Source organism: Schistocerca americana, chromosome X (assembly GCF_021461395.2).
Source record: "Schistocerca americana isolate TAMUIC-IGC-003095 chromosome X, iqSchAmer2.1, whole genome shotgun sequence".
In the NCBI taxonomy this organism is placed as follows: Eukaryota; Metazoa; Arthropoda; class Insecta; order Orthoptera; family Acrididae; genus Schistocerca; species Schistocerca americana.
The window spans coordinates 354,523,658-354,544,063 of NC_060130.1; the positions used below are offsets into that span (position 1 = coordinate 354,523,658).

Sequence of the window (20,406 nt, forward strand, 5' to 3'; positions counted from 1 at the left end):
TTTGTGACAAGTCTTTTAACAGTGCCACCAGTACCATCACAGGGAGATTTGCCATGGCTGGTAGCATAAAAGGACCAGCAACACTTTATGCTGAAGTCGTGTTCATGGTAGGAGATATTTCTGAAATTTTTACAATTTTTATACTGTGCAGCACACAACCATCAGTGAAATATTCAACATACGCAAGATGAATTTCTGGAAATTCACACTTAAAAAAATTCAGTCTGGTACACCAAGGCAACATCATGTTCTAGATCTTCAGAAACAGTACAAATACTTTTTGCGTGCAACTGTTTGTCCATTTTGTAATATATGTGGACAGTGTGAAGAGTGCAGCTGCCATTGTTCTAATGGTACCCCTGTACTTCATCTTGATCAACAAAACTGAGATTTGCACTGAAATCCATTAAAATTAACACTGATCTTTCATCAAGTGTTTCCTTCTTCATTTTCAGATAATCAGATTGTGATTGAGAAATAAGAGTGTGGAGTAAGTTTTTGAATTTTCTTAATTAGTGTGTCACAGAATTTGGATAGAGAAGTGATTTGAACACTTAGTCATTCTATTAGTTGATACCCATTGACTGTACTGAATGATCTCATCAGGATCATAGTCTTCTATTTCATTTTCTAAGTGGGTTTGAAGCAATGAACTGGTGGGGCATTTTTCACACAGACAAAGCATACAGGCTCGGTTATTTATATCACATGTTATTATTTTAATTAGATCTTGGTATGTATCTTTTACAGAAATGGAATTGAGAAGCAATTTAACATTTTGGTGGTAAAAGCACACACATACGGTATGTGTTCCTGAAGATCCTGCAAGTATACACTGTTTTGGTCAAAGAGAAGCAAATTTGAGAATCCTACTTTGTCTTCAGGATACTTTTTTTATAGAGAGAATACAGTTCAGTTAATTACTTAAAACAAGACCCTTGTGTTCATAGGTATTTTTGCTGGTGCTCACTTTGTCTTTTTTCCCAGGCATAATTCTTGTGTTTTCATTATCCAAATAAAAACTCTGTTTTTTGCACTGCATCGTGTGGCAATGTCTTTCCTCTTTTCTGCTCAGCCATCAATAAAATACCCTTCTCCATTAAAAGAAGCTCTTGCTTGTCGTACCAAATATTCAGACACCTGAAATATGGAACTGACTTTCTGTCGAGACCAAGTTGGCAGCACAAGAGGAAGTAACTGAATTTTGTCACAATTGTTTACATATTCAATTTTCTGTTTGATTTTGTCCACGAGTTTATCGTGATGTTTTGCCTTTTCTTCCAGTTCTTTTAAATTACTGCCAGGGATAGTGCTTGCATCAGCAGCCAGCTCAACTTGTTACGTATGTGAAATTTTAGATTTCAGAGCCCCAGCTACTAATTCCAATTTTCGTTTGGCTGCTGCATACAAACTATGCTGAGCAACTGAATTCAGCTTTGCAGGAGATACTCCAAAGCTAGTTAAGCTAGTATTGAGCACAGATTTTTCAGGAGTCTTCACCATCACATTACTGCGATTTATATAGTCTGGTGATGAGTCGTCACTTGCTTGTATTTCATTAATAAGTTTGATACAGGTTGGGCACATCCATTATGCTAAAGCCTCTCATTTTGAAGGTCTTTGCCTTTTTTAAACTAATTTCATGCAGTCTGGATGAAACAGATCGTTTATGGAACTTGAAGGGATCACAGCAAATTTTCTTATGTAGAGAGACACTGGCCATGTGCTTGTCTTTGTGCTTAACACACACACACACACACACACACACACACACACACTTAAATCACTGTTGCTTCTCCACAATAAAAGTTCTTGTTCTGCACTGGTCAGTTCATTCACACAAGTCAGGGCATCATCACATATATCTTGCAGACACTGTCCAAGAAAACACTGCCTACTTGTACTTTCCATACTGCTTCAGTCATAAAACCAATATTTGCCGTAAAGAATTCAAAAGATGATTGGTGTAACCTAAAAAGTTATTAAATGATGAAAAGTCATTCTATCCCTTTGTTTCATTACAAAAGTATTTCACATTATTATTGTAACATTAGGGGACTTACTTTTGTTTCGGAATGAATAGTTAAAAACTGCAACAATTGAATTTTTGACCAATAAATGACTCTCTGTACAACTCGGTACAAGAGCGGAACTGGCTCAGTGAATACACGACTCAAAACAAAGAAACTGGATGATGCAATAAATGTAGTGCAATAAAACAGTGTTCTCAGATATGATTTCTTCCTAGTGAAATCCAGTGTAGCCAACTTCAGCAATTTAGCGGTGACATGGTAGTCATGAATTAGCAATTTCAATATTTCTTTTACAATAACATTGTTTTCCACACTTACCAGTATTTCTACAAATGGATTCTTTTTATGTGACATAATGGAATATTTAAAATAATGTTGTAGATTTTTTGAAGCTATCTGTGAGGGGGCAATACTTTAAAAAATTATAATGTTCATGCATGGGTTTTGTTTAAGCAAAATTGTTTACAATTTTTTCTGAGATGTAGATGATGGATATTCAGTACAAGAAGCACGAGTATAAAAATATAAACCTTCCTTATTAACCAAAAAAACTTAAAGCTTCCAGTGCGAAAACTGTAGGCACTATTGCATTTTTAAATTATAAAGGAGCTAGTCTATGAAAGCCTGAATTCCTGAATCTATACAACTTGTTTTCATCATAAGTGAAGAAGTAATTGACCTGCAACATTTACATTTTGGAAATGTGAATATATCATGGTAAACTTCAACTACCCAAAATTTCAAGGTGTTGTGTGATGATGGGTGGCATTTCCTAAAATTTCTGGATGATTTGGTGTGGAATGACCCATTCAGTAACAATTGAGTTTCTATTCCAGTTGTGAAGTTAGTGAGATGAATTAATTAGCTTTCTTTGGGAGGTGGTGGTGTGATGCTGGTTCAATATCTTTCCACAAACTGATTACTTTTATAAGTGGTTTTTAGAGTATCCTATCTAAAGAGCATGTGTTGAGCTTTTTTTGTGATTGCTGTTTTTGAAATCCATCAACTTACTGGCATGAGTGAGTGATTTTCATTAATGTAGCATTGGATGATACTTTCATAATCAGATAGTTTGTTGTCTGCTGTCTTTATACATATTATCAGAGAATAGCCCATCATTTGCCTTCTTCAACACTATTGAATTGGCTGTTAGTGACATGCAGTTGCCATTTTAAGATTTAAAGATGGATGTTTAGACAGCTGTGATAAATGAAGTACTAATGCCCAGTCTCACCTTTATAATGAAAATTATATGTTTATAGTGCTTATTCATGTTAACATTTCCCCCTTTCCTTTGTCAGATTTATTGTGTTATCATATAATATTTATTTTTAATTTTGTATTTTCAGGTTCAGATGCAATAAATAACAATGAACTGTCAGAAAATATTAGGTCAACATCTACAGTGCATCAAAATGAAACATTATTACATAAATGTGACATTAAAATACAAAAACAGTCTTCATGTGAAGATAAAAGTCAATGTACCACTACTGAGAACTTAATAACAAATTGCAACATTACTGAAGGATCTGTAGTGGTTGGAGGGCACCTTTCATTACAAGCTGAAGTTGATGCCACTGTAAATAAGTGTGTGGATGAAAATATTAATACGAATGTGGAATGTGTGCTTTGTGATTACAAGCTTACATTAACAGATAGATCAGAGGGAACAAACCAAACTGACACAGTTACATTTGAAATTATGATTACAGATGTAAACCCAACGAACTCTCTTCATCCAGATGTTCTTGAAAGTGAGTAATGTGTCTATCTCAGAATCAATGCAGATTGTGTGTTTCAGTCGGAGATTACACTTAGAATAAATGTTGAAGTAACTTCATACACATCCTTGGTATGATGTTGTCTTTGGCTTGTGTGAACAGAGAGTTAAACACTGAAAATTCTTAATGTATGCTGAAAAACTTATTCTGTAAGAAAACTCCTTTGTAGACACTTGTCATTTACCATCTCCAGAAATAACAACTTGACCACTGGAGAAATAACGTATTGCAATGTAACTAATCGTTCCACAGATCAAGTGTTAATCTTACTTTTTGTTCTATATATGTGTATCTTCTGTCACAGTGTTCATTCTATCGTCCATATTATCATAGACGCCTGTAAAGAAGTGCGTTTCGAATTGCTCTGTTTTATTGGCAGTCTAATCTGGAAGTAGTTTATTGAGTTACTGCTTTAATCACATATTAGTGGCACATTTAAATAACATTAAAAACTGTGACTTCCAACAATGCTGATGGCCTCATAGTTACAGTTATTCTAATATTCTTGTGATGAGATCCCTATTGTAATCATCAATGAGGAAATAGGTTTCCACACATTTCCTCCCCTGCCCCCGTCCACCTGACAAGTTCAATAACAGTACGCCATGTGCAAGAACTTATATCTGTGCATCTTCATATTTATATTTGTGCAACTTGTCGATTTTACTCTAATGATTTCATTACAACAATTGCAGTTTTAACTTTTTCATCATTTTACAATTTAACTGTGTATTACCTATTAAACCACTTTAAATTGTACTGTATTGTGTTACCCCCTTCTGGCACTTTCCTTCCCTGTGAATCTGGGCACTAAACATTGATTGACCTGTTTGCCAGCAGCTCATGAAAACTTTGTCTGTTGATCTCATCAGACAGCATGGCTATTTTATGTGTCGTGGTGAATGTATGATGACACACAATTGTTGTCTAGACTTACTATGTACTCATGTTACAAGCAAGGGTTCGAAGGTATGCTATCATTGTAATGTTTTCATGTAACTTTCAAACTATTATCTTGTCATTTATGACTTTTGTGTGTCTATATTATGGTGCTCCTATGTTGGTTTATAAGTCTTTTTTCGACAGCTGATGTATTTACTTTACAGTTGACATTCCCTTGTATTTTTAACAGGCAACTGTCTCTTACCTTAGACACTGCATCTCTATATTCTGACATGTACCATTCAAAAATTTTGTTAAACTCTTTTGTAAATATCATTAACATTGAAATAAATTCTTGTCTTGTAACCCTCCATTTCAATAGCTTTCAGATCTGAAGATGACCAGAAATGGTCAAAACCAGTTATCTATTTTCCTAAATGCGATCTTGACTGCTAAAGATTTTGCAAAAAAAATCAACATTCATTGTTGTGAGGAGCTGATCAACCATTGCACCCCATTGTTTTTAACTCCTAGGCACAATTATTGTGCTAGCTGGACTGCTGGTAGCACTTTGGAACTCTAGAGTGAGTGCTTCAGCTGATTTTGTGCTATATTTTACAACCATCTTCTGAAATGCTCAATGGCATCTGCCTGGTCTTGGTTAAGCTCTGGTTGTTCCTTTGCATTTCCACTTGACAATTTCATTACCAACTGACACGGGCAGCTGTAGAATGGTCGAAATGTTACTGATGTATTTTTATGCAGGTGATATTCAATGACTAGTCCATGTTCGAAGTCGCTCAGCTCTCCTGGCCAACCCAGTCTTTCGATACTGTTTCTCTACTAACATCAAAATATTCTCTTCTTCCTTATCTACTGGCGGGTCTGCCTCTTGGAACATCTAGTTGTCAGTTCCACATTATTTAGGGGTGGCTGGCTACTTTTGATTGGATAGTATATAACATGATTGAGTGCCTTAGCATTTACACTGCGGATGTTGCCCAAATAAAGTGATCCCTGTACTTCGCAGTACTTCCTCTTTCCCTTCATCTCCCAACATGTGGAAGTATTGTGATAGGCACAGATAAGAATGCAGCCAGTACAGACTAGTGTGCTATACCTTCCTCAGTCATTCCAAGGTTGCTAAAGTCTGGATATGGATTCACTTCACACAACTATGCAAGTTTTTCTCATGTTGTAGTGCTATGAATTGAGTGAACAAAGTCAGCCCTCCGTGGGGATAATAGTCATCAACAGATTTTAAATCTAGTGCCTTGTAAAATGGCATCATCAAGTGGCTTCGATGAAAATGATTCGCCTTTGTCACTGTCCCTAACTGGTCATATATTTTCAGCATTCAACCTGAAAGTTCAAACAGAAGATGTATTGTGGCTTCTTGTTTGAGTGCCTCACCGAAGGTTGTTCGAATTAATGGAAAAACTAATCCAATACTGAACTTTTTGTGCCACTGAAAATAAAAATACATGGAGCATGCTGTTGAGCAATGTCATGCTTATGCTACACAAATGAAACAAGGCCTTCCTACTGTCAGTCACAAATAATGATGAATCACTGAGTAAGTTTCGCAAGATACGTTTGACAATGATCTTATTAAGTTTTTTGTCCATTCCATCGTCCTACTGAATGCTAAATTCTTTAATTGAAATTCTAAGCAATTTAAACATTTTCGATTATGGTGTAAATGTAAGTCAAATGAAACTTATTGGAAAAATAAGAGATTTCCATCAGGGACAGGTTTTAGAAATAAAATTATTATCGCGAGATGTAGAATATACAGGGTGTATCATAATTAATGGCGTAAACACATACGGTTGAAAGTACACGATACTAGAAGAAAAAAAGTCTCTGTAAACATAGGGTCGGAAATGCATACCTTAAGAGCTACGAGCAATTTTTCATCTATGATACTGTGAAACAAATCTCTTCTACTACAAGTTCTTTGCTTTCCATATTTTGGGAAGTGGTAGTATGGACCAAAATAAAAAAAATGTCCAGCAGACATGTGCTCTAAACCGCATATCTTAAAAGTTAAGAGCACTTGATCATTAGAATAGTTGTTTCAAAGTAGCAAAGATGAACAAGTGCTCATAGCTCTTGCAGAATGCATTTTAGAGCACATGTTTACTGGATATTTTTTTCTTGTTTGGTCCATACTAAACGTTCCCTATATATGGAAAGCAAAGAACTTGTACTAGAAGAGATTTGTTTCACAGTATCAAAGATGAAAAATTGCTTGTAGCTCTTAAGTATGCATGTTTACTGAGATTTTCTTGCTTCTAGGTAGTATCATGTACTTTCAACTGTATGCGTTTACGCCACTAATTATGATACACCCCGTATATGTAGAACAGTTCATATGGTCAAGTGGCAAAAGAGGTTTGAGATCATAACCAGTTGGAGTGATGATCATCTCGGCGGACAATCCTAAACTGTAGCACGTTGGAGAGTTTCTAGAGCTCATACGTATGATCGTGTAACCACAATGCTAGATGAAAACTGAGGATACATAGCATTATCCAAAAACAATACATAAATGTAATTCTTTGAAAATACTGTTGGATGTCCCTAGTCATTGGAAGCCATTGAAATTGTCTCAGAATAAATTCTGAGGAAGTCTAGCGTTACAAGAGGGAATAATTTTTATGATGCAGTGAAACAAGTGTATGTGATTTGAGATAAGTCGGTGCAGCTACATAGGGTTTTGGGTTTGAAAAGTCACATGAGAGACACTGAGTTTGAATACATAAAAGTGTTCATAACATGTTCAGGTCCTGTTGCTGAAGCAATGGACATTTCCATGCTTGATGGCTCAAGATAAATGAACGTGAAGAAAGAAATGTTCTCATTTATAATGCTAGTACAAGACTTATAATTGTCACATATGCAAAATTCAATATAAACAGCAAGAAAATTACTAGAACTTCAAATAAAAAGTGACTCTTGATAAAGACACTTACAGCAGCCTGCACAAAAATATGCCTGACAAAAATGCTACAAATTTATGCACTGACCTGACATTTTGAATCAAATTTTAACTGTAGCTTTTCTACTTTCATATTCCTCTTGTTGTATGCCACAAAAGTAGTGGTCACATTGCTGTTGTTACAAGATGGTGTTTACTTTGGTTTATCGAGAATATTTCACGCAGAAATTCACATTACAATAAAAGTATTTTGTCCATACCGGAGTGAGTGCAGCAGCATGTTTTGTAGATCATACGGCACATGCTACGAGGTGTCTCAATCTCTTAGGTGGATGTCTGCGGCTGGTGGTCATTGTGTTGAGGGTAAGTAAACCCTTAGACTGTTCACGGCTGGACATTGTGCAGAAATGTGTTTGGGACTTCCATCAGAAGGATAAATGTAGCATATGGAGAGATATGGTTTAAAAATTCAAGGAAGGCATAGTCTTGCATTCACAAGTTTTGACATTCACACTGTGGGACGTTCACCATATGATCACGAGCTGATAAATCACCTACACAGCTCTGGAAAATAATCCATCATATAGTGTTGCCAGATTGTGCAGATGGCTGGACTTTGGATTCTGAGGGATGGCTAGTATTTGTTCTTGCGATACTCTGCAAATAACAAATTCTTTGGATGTAAAATGTTCAGTTTTCAATAATGGGTTGCATTAATACTTCATGTTCAAATGTACAGCAGGTTCCTTCTCCCAGTACTCATTGACCGGATTCATAGGCTTTACATTTTGCAACCACTTTATTGTGAACTGGGGACCCATTGTCTGTGATTGTATTGGGTAGAAGAGCTTCAGTAATGTGCATTTGAGAATAACACAGGCCAACAATGGAAAAACCTTTTTGCTGAAAATACCTTATTCTTATGTTTTTTTAGGGTGGGAAATCCAAATATGATTCTTAAAAAAAACGGTATCACTCACCATTTTTCAAATTTTACAGTTAACTTTATTAAATTAAGCGGTTTTTGAAAGAATTTAACAGCTTTTATATAGTTAAAATAATTTAAAAAGGAGGTGTAATGAATGTAGATGATGTTGGTAGCACTGCTGAAGAACACTTGCTGGCAGAAAAGGTCAATTATATTTCTGTGTTAACAGATGGTGTTTTGTTTACTGTCAACCCAACCTCACTTTCCCATTTCCTGTACATGTGCTCAGTACAATGTCTAATTGTGGTTGTAAAAACTCTGCTGACAGTTTGTGTTATATTTGTGGTGAATTTGTGATTAAAAAACACCAAATAAACATTACAGACTTTGTGAAAAAGGTTTACCTATCATACTTTGGATCTAAACTTAGTGATCAAGATAAATCTTGGGCACCACATAAAGTATGTGATGTGTATGTTGAAGATATGAGAAAATGACCCAAAAAAGGAGAAAAAAGCCTTTGGATTTGCTGTTCTTATGATATAGAGGGAGCCAGGAAATCATTCCAATGATTGCTACTTTTGCAGTATTGATATTACTGGTCATAACTGAAAAAGCAAGAAAGTAACAAGCTACTCTAACCTTCCGTCTGCCATCCGACCAGTAGGACATGGTGTAGACTTGCCAGTTCCTGAACCACCAGATGATTTAAATTCTAGTCCAACAGAAGTATTTTCTGATGTAGAATGTGATTTAGATGAACCAGATGATGATGAATTCCATTGTAATACAGAAAGTCCAGAGCCCAAATTGTTTACGTAGACCGAGCTTAACGATTTGGTTAGGGATCTGGGCTTAACAAAAGAAAAAGCTGAATTGCTTGGCTCTAGATTAAAAGAGAGGAACTTATTGGCAGTTGGAACCAGCATATACATGTATAGAAAGAGAGCACAGCAATTTTCCAAGTTTTTTCAACAAGAAGGTGATGAATGAGTTTGGTATTGAATACATGAAGGATGACTGGAGGCTGTTTATTGACTCATCCAAAACTAGTTTAAAGGCTGTTTTATTACACAATGGTAACTTGTTGGACGTTCTATACATATGAAAGAAAGCTATGAAAACCTAAAAATAGTGCTAAATAAAAAAGGCTATTCTGTTCATGGTTGGATTATATGTGGCGATCTAAAAGTGAAATGCAAGCTCCTTGATCAGCACGGTGGCTTTACCAAATTTCCATGTTTCTTGTGTGCATGAGACAGTTGGGCTAGGGATCAACACTGGTGCAGAAAGAACTTGCCTGTGGGAGAGTCTTTAAAACCAGGTGAGAAGAACATTCTATGCAAAAACCTTGTAGATCCAAAAAACGTACTCCTTTCACCTCTACATATAAAGTTAGGCCTACTGAAACAGTGTGTAAAGGCTTTGCCCAAAGATAACCCATTTTTTAAGTATTGCTGCCAAAAGTTTCCACAGCTTTCAGAAGCTAAACTAAAAGAAGGCATCTTTGTTGGACCTGACATTAGAAAATTAATGTTTGATGTTAAGTTTGTGGATACAATGACCTTAAATGAGAAAGGAGCATGGGTATCATTCAAGCAAGTTGTTGCAAAGTTCTTAGGACATGAAAAAGACCCAGAATATGTTTCTATTATAGCTACAATGTTAAAGAAGTTTAAAACTTTAAGATGTTTAATGAGCCTGAAAGTTCACCTTTTGAACAGTCACCTTGATTACTTCCCAGACAATATGGGATATGTTAATGAGGAGCAAGGAGAGTGTTTTCACCAGGACATTAAAGTGATGGAAAAACGCTACCAAGGCCGCTGGAACACCAAATGATGTGGGACTACTGTTGGTCACTTCACCGAGAAGTTCAGCAATCAACTCATCGTAGAAAAAACGACACAAGAATTTTCTAATTTTTTTTTTATTTAAGGGGGAGGGGAGGGGGGGGGGTTACAAAAAAAACGAAGGCTAGATTTGCATTCAGCTCATAAAAATCTATAAAGATCAGCTATCAAAGTAAAAAAAGTTGTTAAAAAAAATTCGTTGGCCTGTGTAATTATTGCTGATAAGGAAATTGGTGCATAATGTACTTCCTTGTGGTTTCAGCACAGTGTCAGCCTGACACAATGTTTTTTGTGTAACTAGCCTGTGGTCCTGTAACAAAATACTAGATATTATTGCCAGTTGCGTACCAAAGCAATAATGACAGACTGTGATTGATGCCATGTTGAAACCCTTCAAGATTCTGTTTGCAGGCAGAAGTGAGGGCCAACTCATGTGCTCAAGAAAATAACTGAAGAAGTTGAGAAAGAGACATTTGAATTCACGCATTGGAAATCAAATAAGGTAATGTATGTACAGTCTCTCTACAGTTTTAACATACCCTAGGCTGATATACCGCCTTGTAACATCCCCTCTATGGAATGACAAACCCTAACTTATAACGTACTGGACCCCTTGGACTGTCTGGTACGGTAACTGGTAGATTTTCACAGGTGTGTGGCAGGTCCTCTTTGTGACTTACCTGCGCTGTGTGGATTCTGGGTTTAGTGAATACGTAGAACTAAGGTTTTGGAGAGGAATTCTGGTGCTACAAAATAATGCAAAACAGCTCACCGGACTTGCGTGGCAGAAGCGTAGTCAGCTTCCACACTTTTTTGACCTGTAATCTTACCTGCCCTTACCTGCAGTTCCGCCTCTTATGTTATTCGGCACCTTGTGGATTCTGGACTTAGCAAATATGTAGAACTAAGGTTTTGGAGAATAATTCTGGTGCTACAAAATAATGCAACATAGCTCTGATAAAAGCAATTATATTCTAGAGACATGTTGGCTCAAAATCCTTTGATACTATTTATTATAAACAAATTGCAAAATCGTAGTTTGCATGCCAGAATCCAGCCAGATAGTGGGCAGACGGATATGCCCCTCTAAGTGGATTTAATACCACTGTAGGATACTGACCGCATTTGGCTATTGTCTCAATCAGGCTAACCCCAATTGTGATTGAATTAATATAATTCACTCAGCTGCCACATGGGTCTTTTGATGCACAAGGCCAGGCTACTGTATTACCGAATGCCACGGAACTCGTTCTTTACTTACACTTGATATCCCACATAAAAATAAGCGTGATTATAACTAATTGGTCATAATTATCACTGGCAAGAAAAAAAAAATTGCAACAGCAGAAGTTAGCACAGCAGTGGACTTTGAACTTACTGTGTTAAAGGACTATTGTGTTGTTGCACACAATTAGCTTTGCTCATTTAACTATTTGTGTCTGTGCCTCAGTAATTGCCACATATTAAGATAAACATTCATCTACAGTCAAAATAACTTCACCATCTATGCAAATGTTACTTTGTCACGGTCTTATTCAGATTTAGCCAAAAAGCAAAGCTTAGTTTGTAATCATGTGAGAGTGCAACTGCCGGCCATCCATACTGCTCTGCGGTCGAACCGCTAGTCATCAACAATGGTGTGATGTGCGCCCTTCTCCCCCACTAAACTGCTTGTGAAATTAGCCACCATCTTTTCCCTTAAAACAGACACATTTTACCCTATACTCTTCCTGTTGCTTTATGCGCATATACACTTTTGATTTACACTCTTCTGCAGATTTTACTCTGGCCCTCTGCTCTAAAGATTTTTAAAGGAACTACTTTTTTACCCTTTGGTAGCCTCTGATTGGAACAGTACACCTTCTCCATCCCCAAGGGGTGTCCGTCTGTGGATGCTGCATCATGTTTTGAGCTACCCCTGGCTTTTCTGTATCCTTCTGCCTTCACGTTCTTGCAAGTCACTGTGTTGGCCTATTGCACCCGACTCGGCTCTTATCATATCCCTTCGGCACTCGACACGCTACCTCCGCTCTGGCCATGCATCGGTCAGCTATCCCGCTGCATTCTAATTGGCACTCACTTAATTAAAAAGGCTATACCTTTAGCTTCATTGCCCGTGCAACAACCGGGTTTCTTTCTGAAGCCACCTCATATTCTTAGCTATCGAAGGAAGTCCTTAAAACTGTTGCTTACCTGAAGCACGGTCATTCGTGTATGTATGTGGTGAACATGATATTCCCCACCATTCTTCTACTAAGAGCTGCTGGCTGGCTATTAATAATAATAATAATAATAATAATAATAATAAAGTGAAAATAGAAGGAAACAAAACCATACATTCAACACAAACCAAAAGAAATTTTATCAGACAATAGATAACATACACATTAAAATAGACAACCCACCAAACATAACAGACATGGAACACTTCTGGAGCAACATATGGTCAAACCCGGTACAACATAACAGGCATGCACGGTGGATACAAGCAGAAACAGACACATACAAGGTGATACCACAAATGCCGGAAGTGATAACTTTGCAACATGAAATCACCTGAGCAATTAATTCTACGCACAATTGGAAAGCCCCTGGAAAAGGTAAAATAGCAAATTTCTGGCTAAAGACGTTTACCTCAACACATTCACATCTAACTAAATTATTTAACAATATAATAGAGGGAAACATTCCACGCGGGAAAAATATGTTTAAAAACAAAGATGATGTGACTTACCATACGAAAGCGCTGGCAGGTCGATAGAAACACAGACACATACATACACACAAAATTCAAGCTTTCGCAACAAACTGTTGCCTCATCAGGAAAGAGGGAAGGAGAGGGAAAGACGAAAGGAAGTGGGTTTTAAGGGAGAGGGTAAGGAGTCATTCCAATCCCGGGAGCGGAAAGACTTACCTTAGGGGGAAAAAAGGACGGATATACACTCGCGCACACACACACATATACAGACACAAGATATGTCTGCTTGTGTCTGTATATGTGTGGATGGATATGTGTGTGTGTGTGTGTGTGTGTGTGTGTGTGCGAGTGTGCGAGTGTGTGTGTGTGTGTGTGTGTGTGTGTGTGCGAGTGTATACCCGTCCTTTTTTCCCCCTAAGGTAAGTCTTTCCGCTCCCGGGATTGGAATGACTCCTTACCCTCTCCCTTAAAACCCACTTCCTTTCGTCTTTCGCTCTCCTTCCCTCTTTCCTGATGAGGCAACAGTTTGTTGCGAAAGCTTGAATTTTGTGTGTATGTATGTGTCTGTTTGTGTTTCTATCGACCTGCCAGCGCTTTCGTATGGTAAGTCACATCATCTTTGTTTTTAAATATAAATTATTTAACAGTTACATTGCAGACCCATACACAGTCCCTGATACACTTACACAAGGAATAACTTATCTGAAACCTAAAGATCAAGAAGACACAGCAAACCCAGCAAAATATCGCCCCATAACATGCCTACCAACAGTATACAAAATATTAACTTCAGTCATTACACAGAAATTAATGACACATACAACACAGAACAAAATTATAAATTAAGAACAAAAAGGCTGCTGCAAAGGAGCACGAGGATGTAAAGAGCAACTGATAATAGATGCAGAGGTGACATATCAAGCTAAAACTAAACAAAGGTTGATACACTATGCATACATTGATTACCAAAAAGCTTTTGGTAGTGTACCCCACCCATGGTTACTACAAATATTGGAAACATACAAAGTAGATCCTAAATTGATACAGTTCCTAAACATAGTAATGAAAAATTGGAAAACCACACTCAATATCCAAACAAATTCAAATAATATCACATCACAGCCAATACAGATTAAGCGTGGTGTATACCAAGGAGACTCATTAAGTCCTTTCTGGTTCTGCCTTGCTCTGAACCCACTATCCAACGTGCTAAATTATACAAATTATGGATATAATATTACTGGAACATACCAACACAAAATCACACATTTGCTATACATGGATGATCTAAAACTACTGGCAGCAACAAATCAACAACTCAACCAATTACTAAAGATAACAGAAGTATTCAGCAATGATTTAAATATGAATTTTGGAACAGACAAATGTAAGAAAAATAGCATAGTCAAGGGAAAACACACTAAACAAGATTATTACATATTGGATAACCACAGCGACTGCATAGAAGTGATGGAAAAAACAGATGCCTATAAATATCTAGGATACAGACAAAAAATAGGAATAGGTAATACAAATATTAAAGAAGAACTAAAAGAAGAATATAGACAAAGACTAATAAAAATACTGAAAACAGAATTGACAGCAAGAAACAAGACAAAAACTATAAATACTTATGCTATACCAATATTTACCTACTCATTTGGAGTAGTGAAATGGAGTAACACAGACCTAGAAGCACTCAATACACTTACACGATCACAATGCCACAAATATAGAATACATCACATACATTCAGCAACAGAAAGATTCACATTAAGCAGAAAGAAAGGAGGAAGGGGATTTATCGACATAAAAAACCTACATTATGGACAGGTAGACAATTTAAGAAAACTCTTTCTAGACCAAGCAGAAACTAGCAAAATACACAGAGCAATCACTCATATAAATACATCGACTACACCACTGCAATTTCATAACCACTTCTACAACCCTTTAGATCACGTAACGTCAACAGATACGAAGAAAGTAAATTGGAAAAGGAAAAAACTACATGGCAAGCACCCGTATCATCTAACACAGCCACACATCGATCAAGACGCATCCAACACATGGCTAAGAAAAGGCAATATATACAGTGAGACAGAAGGATTCATGATTGCAATACAGGATCAAACAATAAACACCAGATATTACAGCAAGCATATTATTAAAGATCCCAATACCTCAACAGATAAATGCAGACTTTGCAAACAACAAATAGAAACTGTAGATCACATCACAAGCGGATGTACAATACTAGCAAATACAGAATACCCCAGAAGATGTGACAATGTAGCAAAAATAATACATCAACAACTTGCCATAAAACATAAACTAATAAAACAACATGTTCCCACATACAAGTATGCACCACAAAATGTACTGGAGAATGATGAATATAAATTATGCTGGAACAGAACCATTATAACAGATAAAACAATACCACATAACAAAACTGACATCATACTCGCCAATAAAAAGAAGAAATTAACACAACTAATCGAAATAGCCATACCCAATACAACAAATATACAGAAGAAAACAGGATAAAAAATTGAAAAATACACCCAACTGGCTGAGGAAGTCAAGGACATGTGGCATCAGGATAAAGTTGACATTATACCAGTTATACTATAAACTACAGGAGTCATACCACACAATATCCACCAGTACATCAATGCAATGCAGCTACATCCAAACTTATATATACAACTACAGAAATCTGTAATTATTGATACATGTTCAATTACCCGAAAGTTCCCAAATGCAATGTAACATATACCGTACAGTTAAAAGGAAGTCACGCTTGATCAAGGTCCGCGTCACTTTCTATTTTTAACCAGACCTAAGGTCTGAGAAAGGAAAGAAGATGATGATAACTGTGGTGGTGGTGGTGGTGGTGGTGGTGGTGGTGGTGGTGGTGGTGGAGAGGCCTGTGAACATTACAAAAAGAAGGTAAACCTGCATTCTGTGTTTCATACTGCGTTGCATAGTTATTGCATGTATATTTTGGAAGTATCATGTTCGTACATTCCTCTTGGCTCTTGAACTCGCAAGCTGCAACTAGAAATTTTCACTTACGCAAATCATTTCTAAAGTTGCTAGCAACATTGATGGAAATGGTCTGAAGGACAACTAGGAATCGCATTCCAGACCATTGCAATTGTAGTCTAGTGTGTATACCATCTCAACTAGTCACCTGCAAGAATAACAGGGCATTTGAAGAAATGTTTCCCTTCTTAGTCCAGTGCAATCTCCAGGTGATAGTACTTGTATTAAAATGTGTGAATGCCTCTATAATTGCTCTGTGGTGATATGGAAAGCAACATCTAACTATTTAATCAAGATAATGGATAGTAAGAAAGTATGAATCATCTACAAGATAAGGAAACCTCACATTTAGACAGACCTGCTTGCTCCCAAGACCAAAGTCCAATTGAACATCCATCGGACACTCTCACGCTGACAACATTGTCTGGGCCATTGCCGTGCTGCAGAGGGCACGTATTTAGCAATTGGAAAAGTTAATGCTTTGAATGTGGGTGGCCCAATCCACAGTAAGGGGTGCTATAGTGAATCCAGTATTACCGTGTTTACTCGAGTCTAAGACAACCCCCCCCCCCCCCCCCTTTTTTAAGAGGCTCCTTGAGAAAAGTTTATTTTTAGCATATTCCTACTAATCAAGATTACAAACTGCCAAAAATGTTAGCATTATACCTGTTCTAAACTTATGCCATTTATTGACTGTATACATTCGGAAAATACAGGGTGTTACAAAAAGGTACGGCCAAACTTTCAGGAAACATTCCTCACACACAAATAAAGAAAAGATGTTATGTGGACATGTGTCCGGAAACGCTTAATATCCAAGTTAGATCTCATTTTAGTTTTGTCCACCTACGCTCAATGGAGCACGTTATCATGATTTCATACGGGATACTCTACCTGTGCTGCTAGAACATGTGCCTTTACAAGTACGAGACATCATGTGGTTCGTGCACGATGGAGCTCCTGCACATTTCAGTCGAAGTGTTCGTACGCTTCTCAACAACAGATTCGGTGACCAGTGGGTTGGTAGAGGCGGACCAATTTCATGGCCTCCACGCTCTCCTGACCTCAACCCTCTTGACTTTTATTTATGGGGGCATTTGAAAGCCCTTGTCTACACAACCCCGGTACCAAATGTAGAGACTCTTCATGCTCGTATTGTGGACGGCTGTGATACAATACGCCATTCTCCACGGCTGCATCAGCGCATCAGGGATTCCATGCGACGGAGGGTGGATGCATGTATCCTCGCTAACGGAGGACATTTTGAACATTTCCTGTAACAAAGTGTTTGAAGTCACGTTGGTACGTTCTGTTGCTGTGTGTTTCTATTCCATGATTAATGTTGTTTGAAGAGAAGTAATAAAATGAGCTCTAACATGGGAAGTAAGCATTTCCGGACACATGTCCACATAACATATTTTCTTTCTTTGTGTGTGAGGAATGTTTCCTGGAAGTTTGGCCGTACCTTTTTGTAACACCCTGTACAAGGAGAAATGAAGGAATGGCTTACATTAATTTTTTGTCCTCACTACCTTTCTCGCTTACTAAGCCTGTAATTTGTGGTATCACCATTTTTAATAATCACAAGCATCCTAATAGCACAGTTGTGAAATTTATTTCTTCATTGTCAAAAATATTTGGCTGTTTCTTCAGAATGTGATAAGATTTCTGAGGTTACGGTTACGGTGAGACCTGAGAGCGCAGCTGCTATTTGCTGAATACATATCAGAATTTCACTTTAATACTGATGTAAGAATGTTACAATGTTTCTTGCTTCCAAACATATTATCTGCCAGCTTCTCTCTCATTGGCTGTGCAGAACCAGCAGCTGACACACGCCCCCTTCTTTCCTGCTGTAATTCATTCTCGCAATAACAATTGCAATCAATGTAAAATGATTTATTTCATTTTTTAGACATTTCATCCTGGATTCACTTTCTTTCTTGTTTCATCTGAATGTCACCATCTTGTTCTGAAGCTGCTTGAAAGGTGTTAATGTTTTTATTAGGTATTTGATTATGTGAACAGCGGCTGAATTCCCATTTGCAACCCACTTGGTAAATTATTAGAATATCTCATTACCAAATAAAATATTGTTTTGCATTCAGAATCGAGCAGTGTTTTTTGAAGGACATTTTCTCCTTTCAGCGTTACCTTTACTTACAAAGCACCATAAATGTTTATACACGGTATTGATTCATGTATCTGAACTTTTGTTGCAAACCTGTTCAAATGCAACAACATGGTAGTATTTAATGATGTGTCCTCTCATTTTTCACAAAACTATCATATGTCAAGCAGAGTGTAGATTATTGTGGTAGCTAGTTCGTAGTTTCTGGTGTCCCCCTCGCATTAATGTGCGCGAGTCAAATGTAACGTGATTGTTTGAGCAAGGTCAGTAGTGTATCCAGCACTTCAGTGTATCAGGACTGTTGGTTCTCAAGTATCGTTTGCTGTACCTACCCTTCCAAATTCTATGAAATAAATCATCATGTGTCTTAAATAGCCAAAGCTTCGTCTGTAAACATAAGACAACTCCTATATCACTCAATTAAACAACATAAAAATGATGACCTCAGCGGCTATAGTTTCATCTGCAAATATAAGACGACCCTATAACTTTTGAATGATGAATTTGGGAAAACACCTTGTCTTATAATCGAATAAATACAGTATGTTGTGAGTTTGTAGCACCACATATTAACATCCTAAATGTCTCAAGTGGGGATAGACAATATGCAGGGCTAGATGTTCAGTAGGTTTTGTATTTGAGTCATAAGTTTTATGAGGCATTTTCTAGTTCACATATTATGCCATGCTCAAAGGTATTTCACATATCTATTAAGGTCCATTAAGTTCTGACATGTATGGTTGATTTTGTCACTTCTGTTGGAAGTGACGTCCACTTAAACAGCTTGAGAATTCAGTGTCCGATGCCCTCGACCATCTTACCACGTATTAACTCTCCTTGTGTCTTGTTTAATACCATGGAATGAGATATCGGTGATATGAAGGTGCAAATTTATTGTCTGTACATGGTGTCATGAACAATTGTGATTGATTAGTGTGTATAGATTGACAGTCTGATTCCAGATGGAAAGTACATTTTTGTTTTGCTTATTTATAATTGTCAACCCATATACTTTACTATTTGACCTTTTCTTCCTCAGATTGAATGTGTGTATCATATAATTCTTTTTTCCAGATCTTCAGTTATTAAGTGACACTGAATTGTCGGAAGAGATTACTTCAACATCCTCAGTACATCAATCAAAAACCCAATTGCGGGAGTTTGTTCCAGGAAAACTAGAACAATCTTTGGATGAGGATAATAGTCAAAATTTGTTTTGTGAAAACTTGATGAAGAACTGCAGCGTTACTGAAAGATGTGTAGTGGGCAGCAGGCATGCTTCACTACAAACTAAATATGTTGACACTGAAAATGGGAGTGAAAATGGACATATGGGCACAAATATGACCTGTCTGATGTCAGCAGACAGATCAGATGGAGACAACCAAATGTCTGCTGATGTTCACTCAACAAACTCCTTTCTGCCAGATGTTTCTGAAAGTGAGTATCATGTTGCTGATCCTAGTACCAGCTCAGTTAGTATATTATTGTCAGAAGTTTCATCTTGCATAGCTTTGAAAGCAACTGCATACACTTCTTTGCCATGCTGTTCTCTTTAGCTTGTGGCAGAAGGGAAAACAGTACTGTCATATGTCTTAACATATGTTGCACTACATCTTTTGTTGAATTTCTCAATATAATATTACCTACTTGTTGTTTACTGTCCAATTGAATAATGGCTTGGCCCCTGCAGAAATAACGTCTTAAAGCAGGGATGATGTCTCCCAGGAGAAATGATCAGTATTCATGGATTTGAAGCAAAAAAGTCCAGTAAACACTGGCTCTAAAGAGCATACCTTAAAAGCTATAACGATGTGTTCATCTTTGTTACTGTCAAACATCTCCTCTAGTGAACAAGTTCTCATAGCTCTCAAGGTATGCATTTAAGAGCTCATGTTTACTAGACTTTATTTTGCTTCTAATGAGCATTGCTGTTATATCCTCGAATATTGACGATTCATTCAGGAACACCCTGTGTGAATCGAAGAGACGACAGTTGTTTGAGAGATCCATCGGGAGGGGGGCGTGGGGGGGGGTGGGGGGGTGTGCTACCACCAATGATACTAAAAGATCCAGGCAGGATTGCTATGGTGGATGACAGT

At 37.3% G+C, this 20,406-nt stretch overlaps 1 protein-coding gene across 3 annotated transcripts in view; it reads left to right on the forward strand.

The window, feature by feature from the left end:
* The window catches only part of LOC124556546, a 239,471-nt gene that overhangs the window by 64,639 nt on the left and 154,426 nt on the right, over positions 1–20,406 (forward strand). For 2 of the 3 annotated variants that reach the window (XM_047130500.1, XM_047130501.1), the window contains exons 3-4: positions 3,383–3,790; positions 19,379–19,744. In XM_047130500.1, the coding sequence (XP_046986456.1) occupies positions 3,383–3,790; positions 19,379–19,744 (774 nt within the window). The remainder of the gene's footprint in view (positions 1–3,382; positions 3,791–19,378; positions 19,745–20,406) is intronic. The other variant, XM_047130502.1, reaches the window with a different exon arrangement.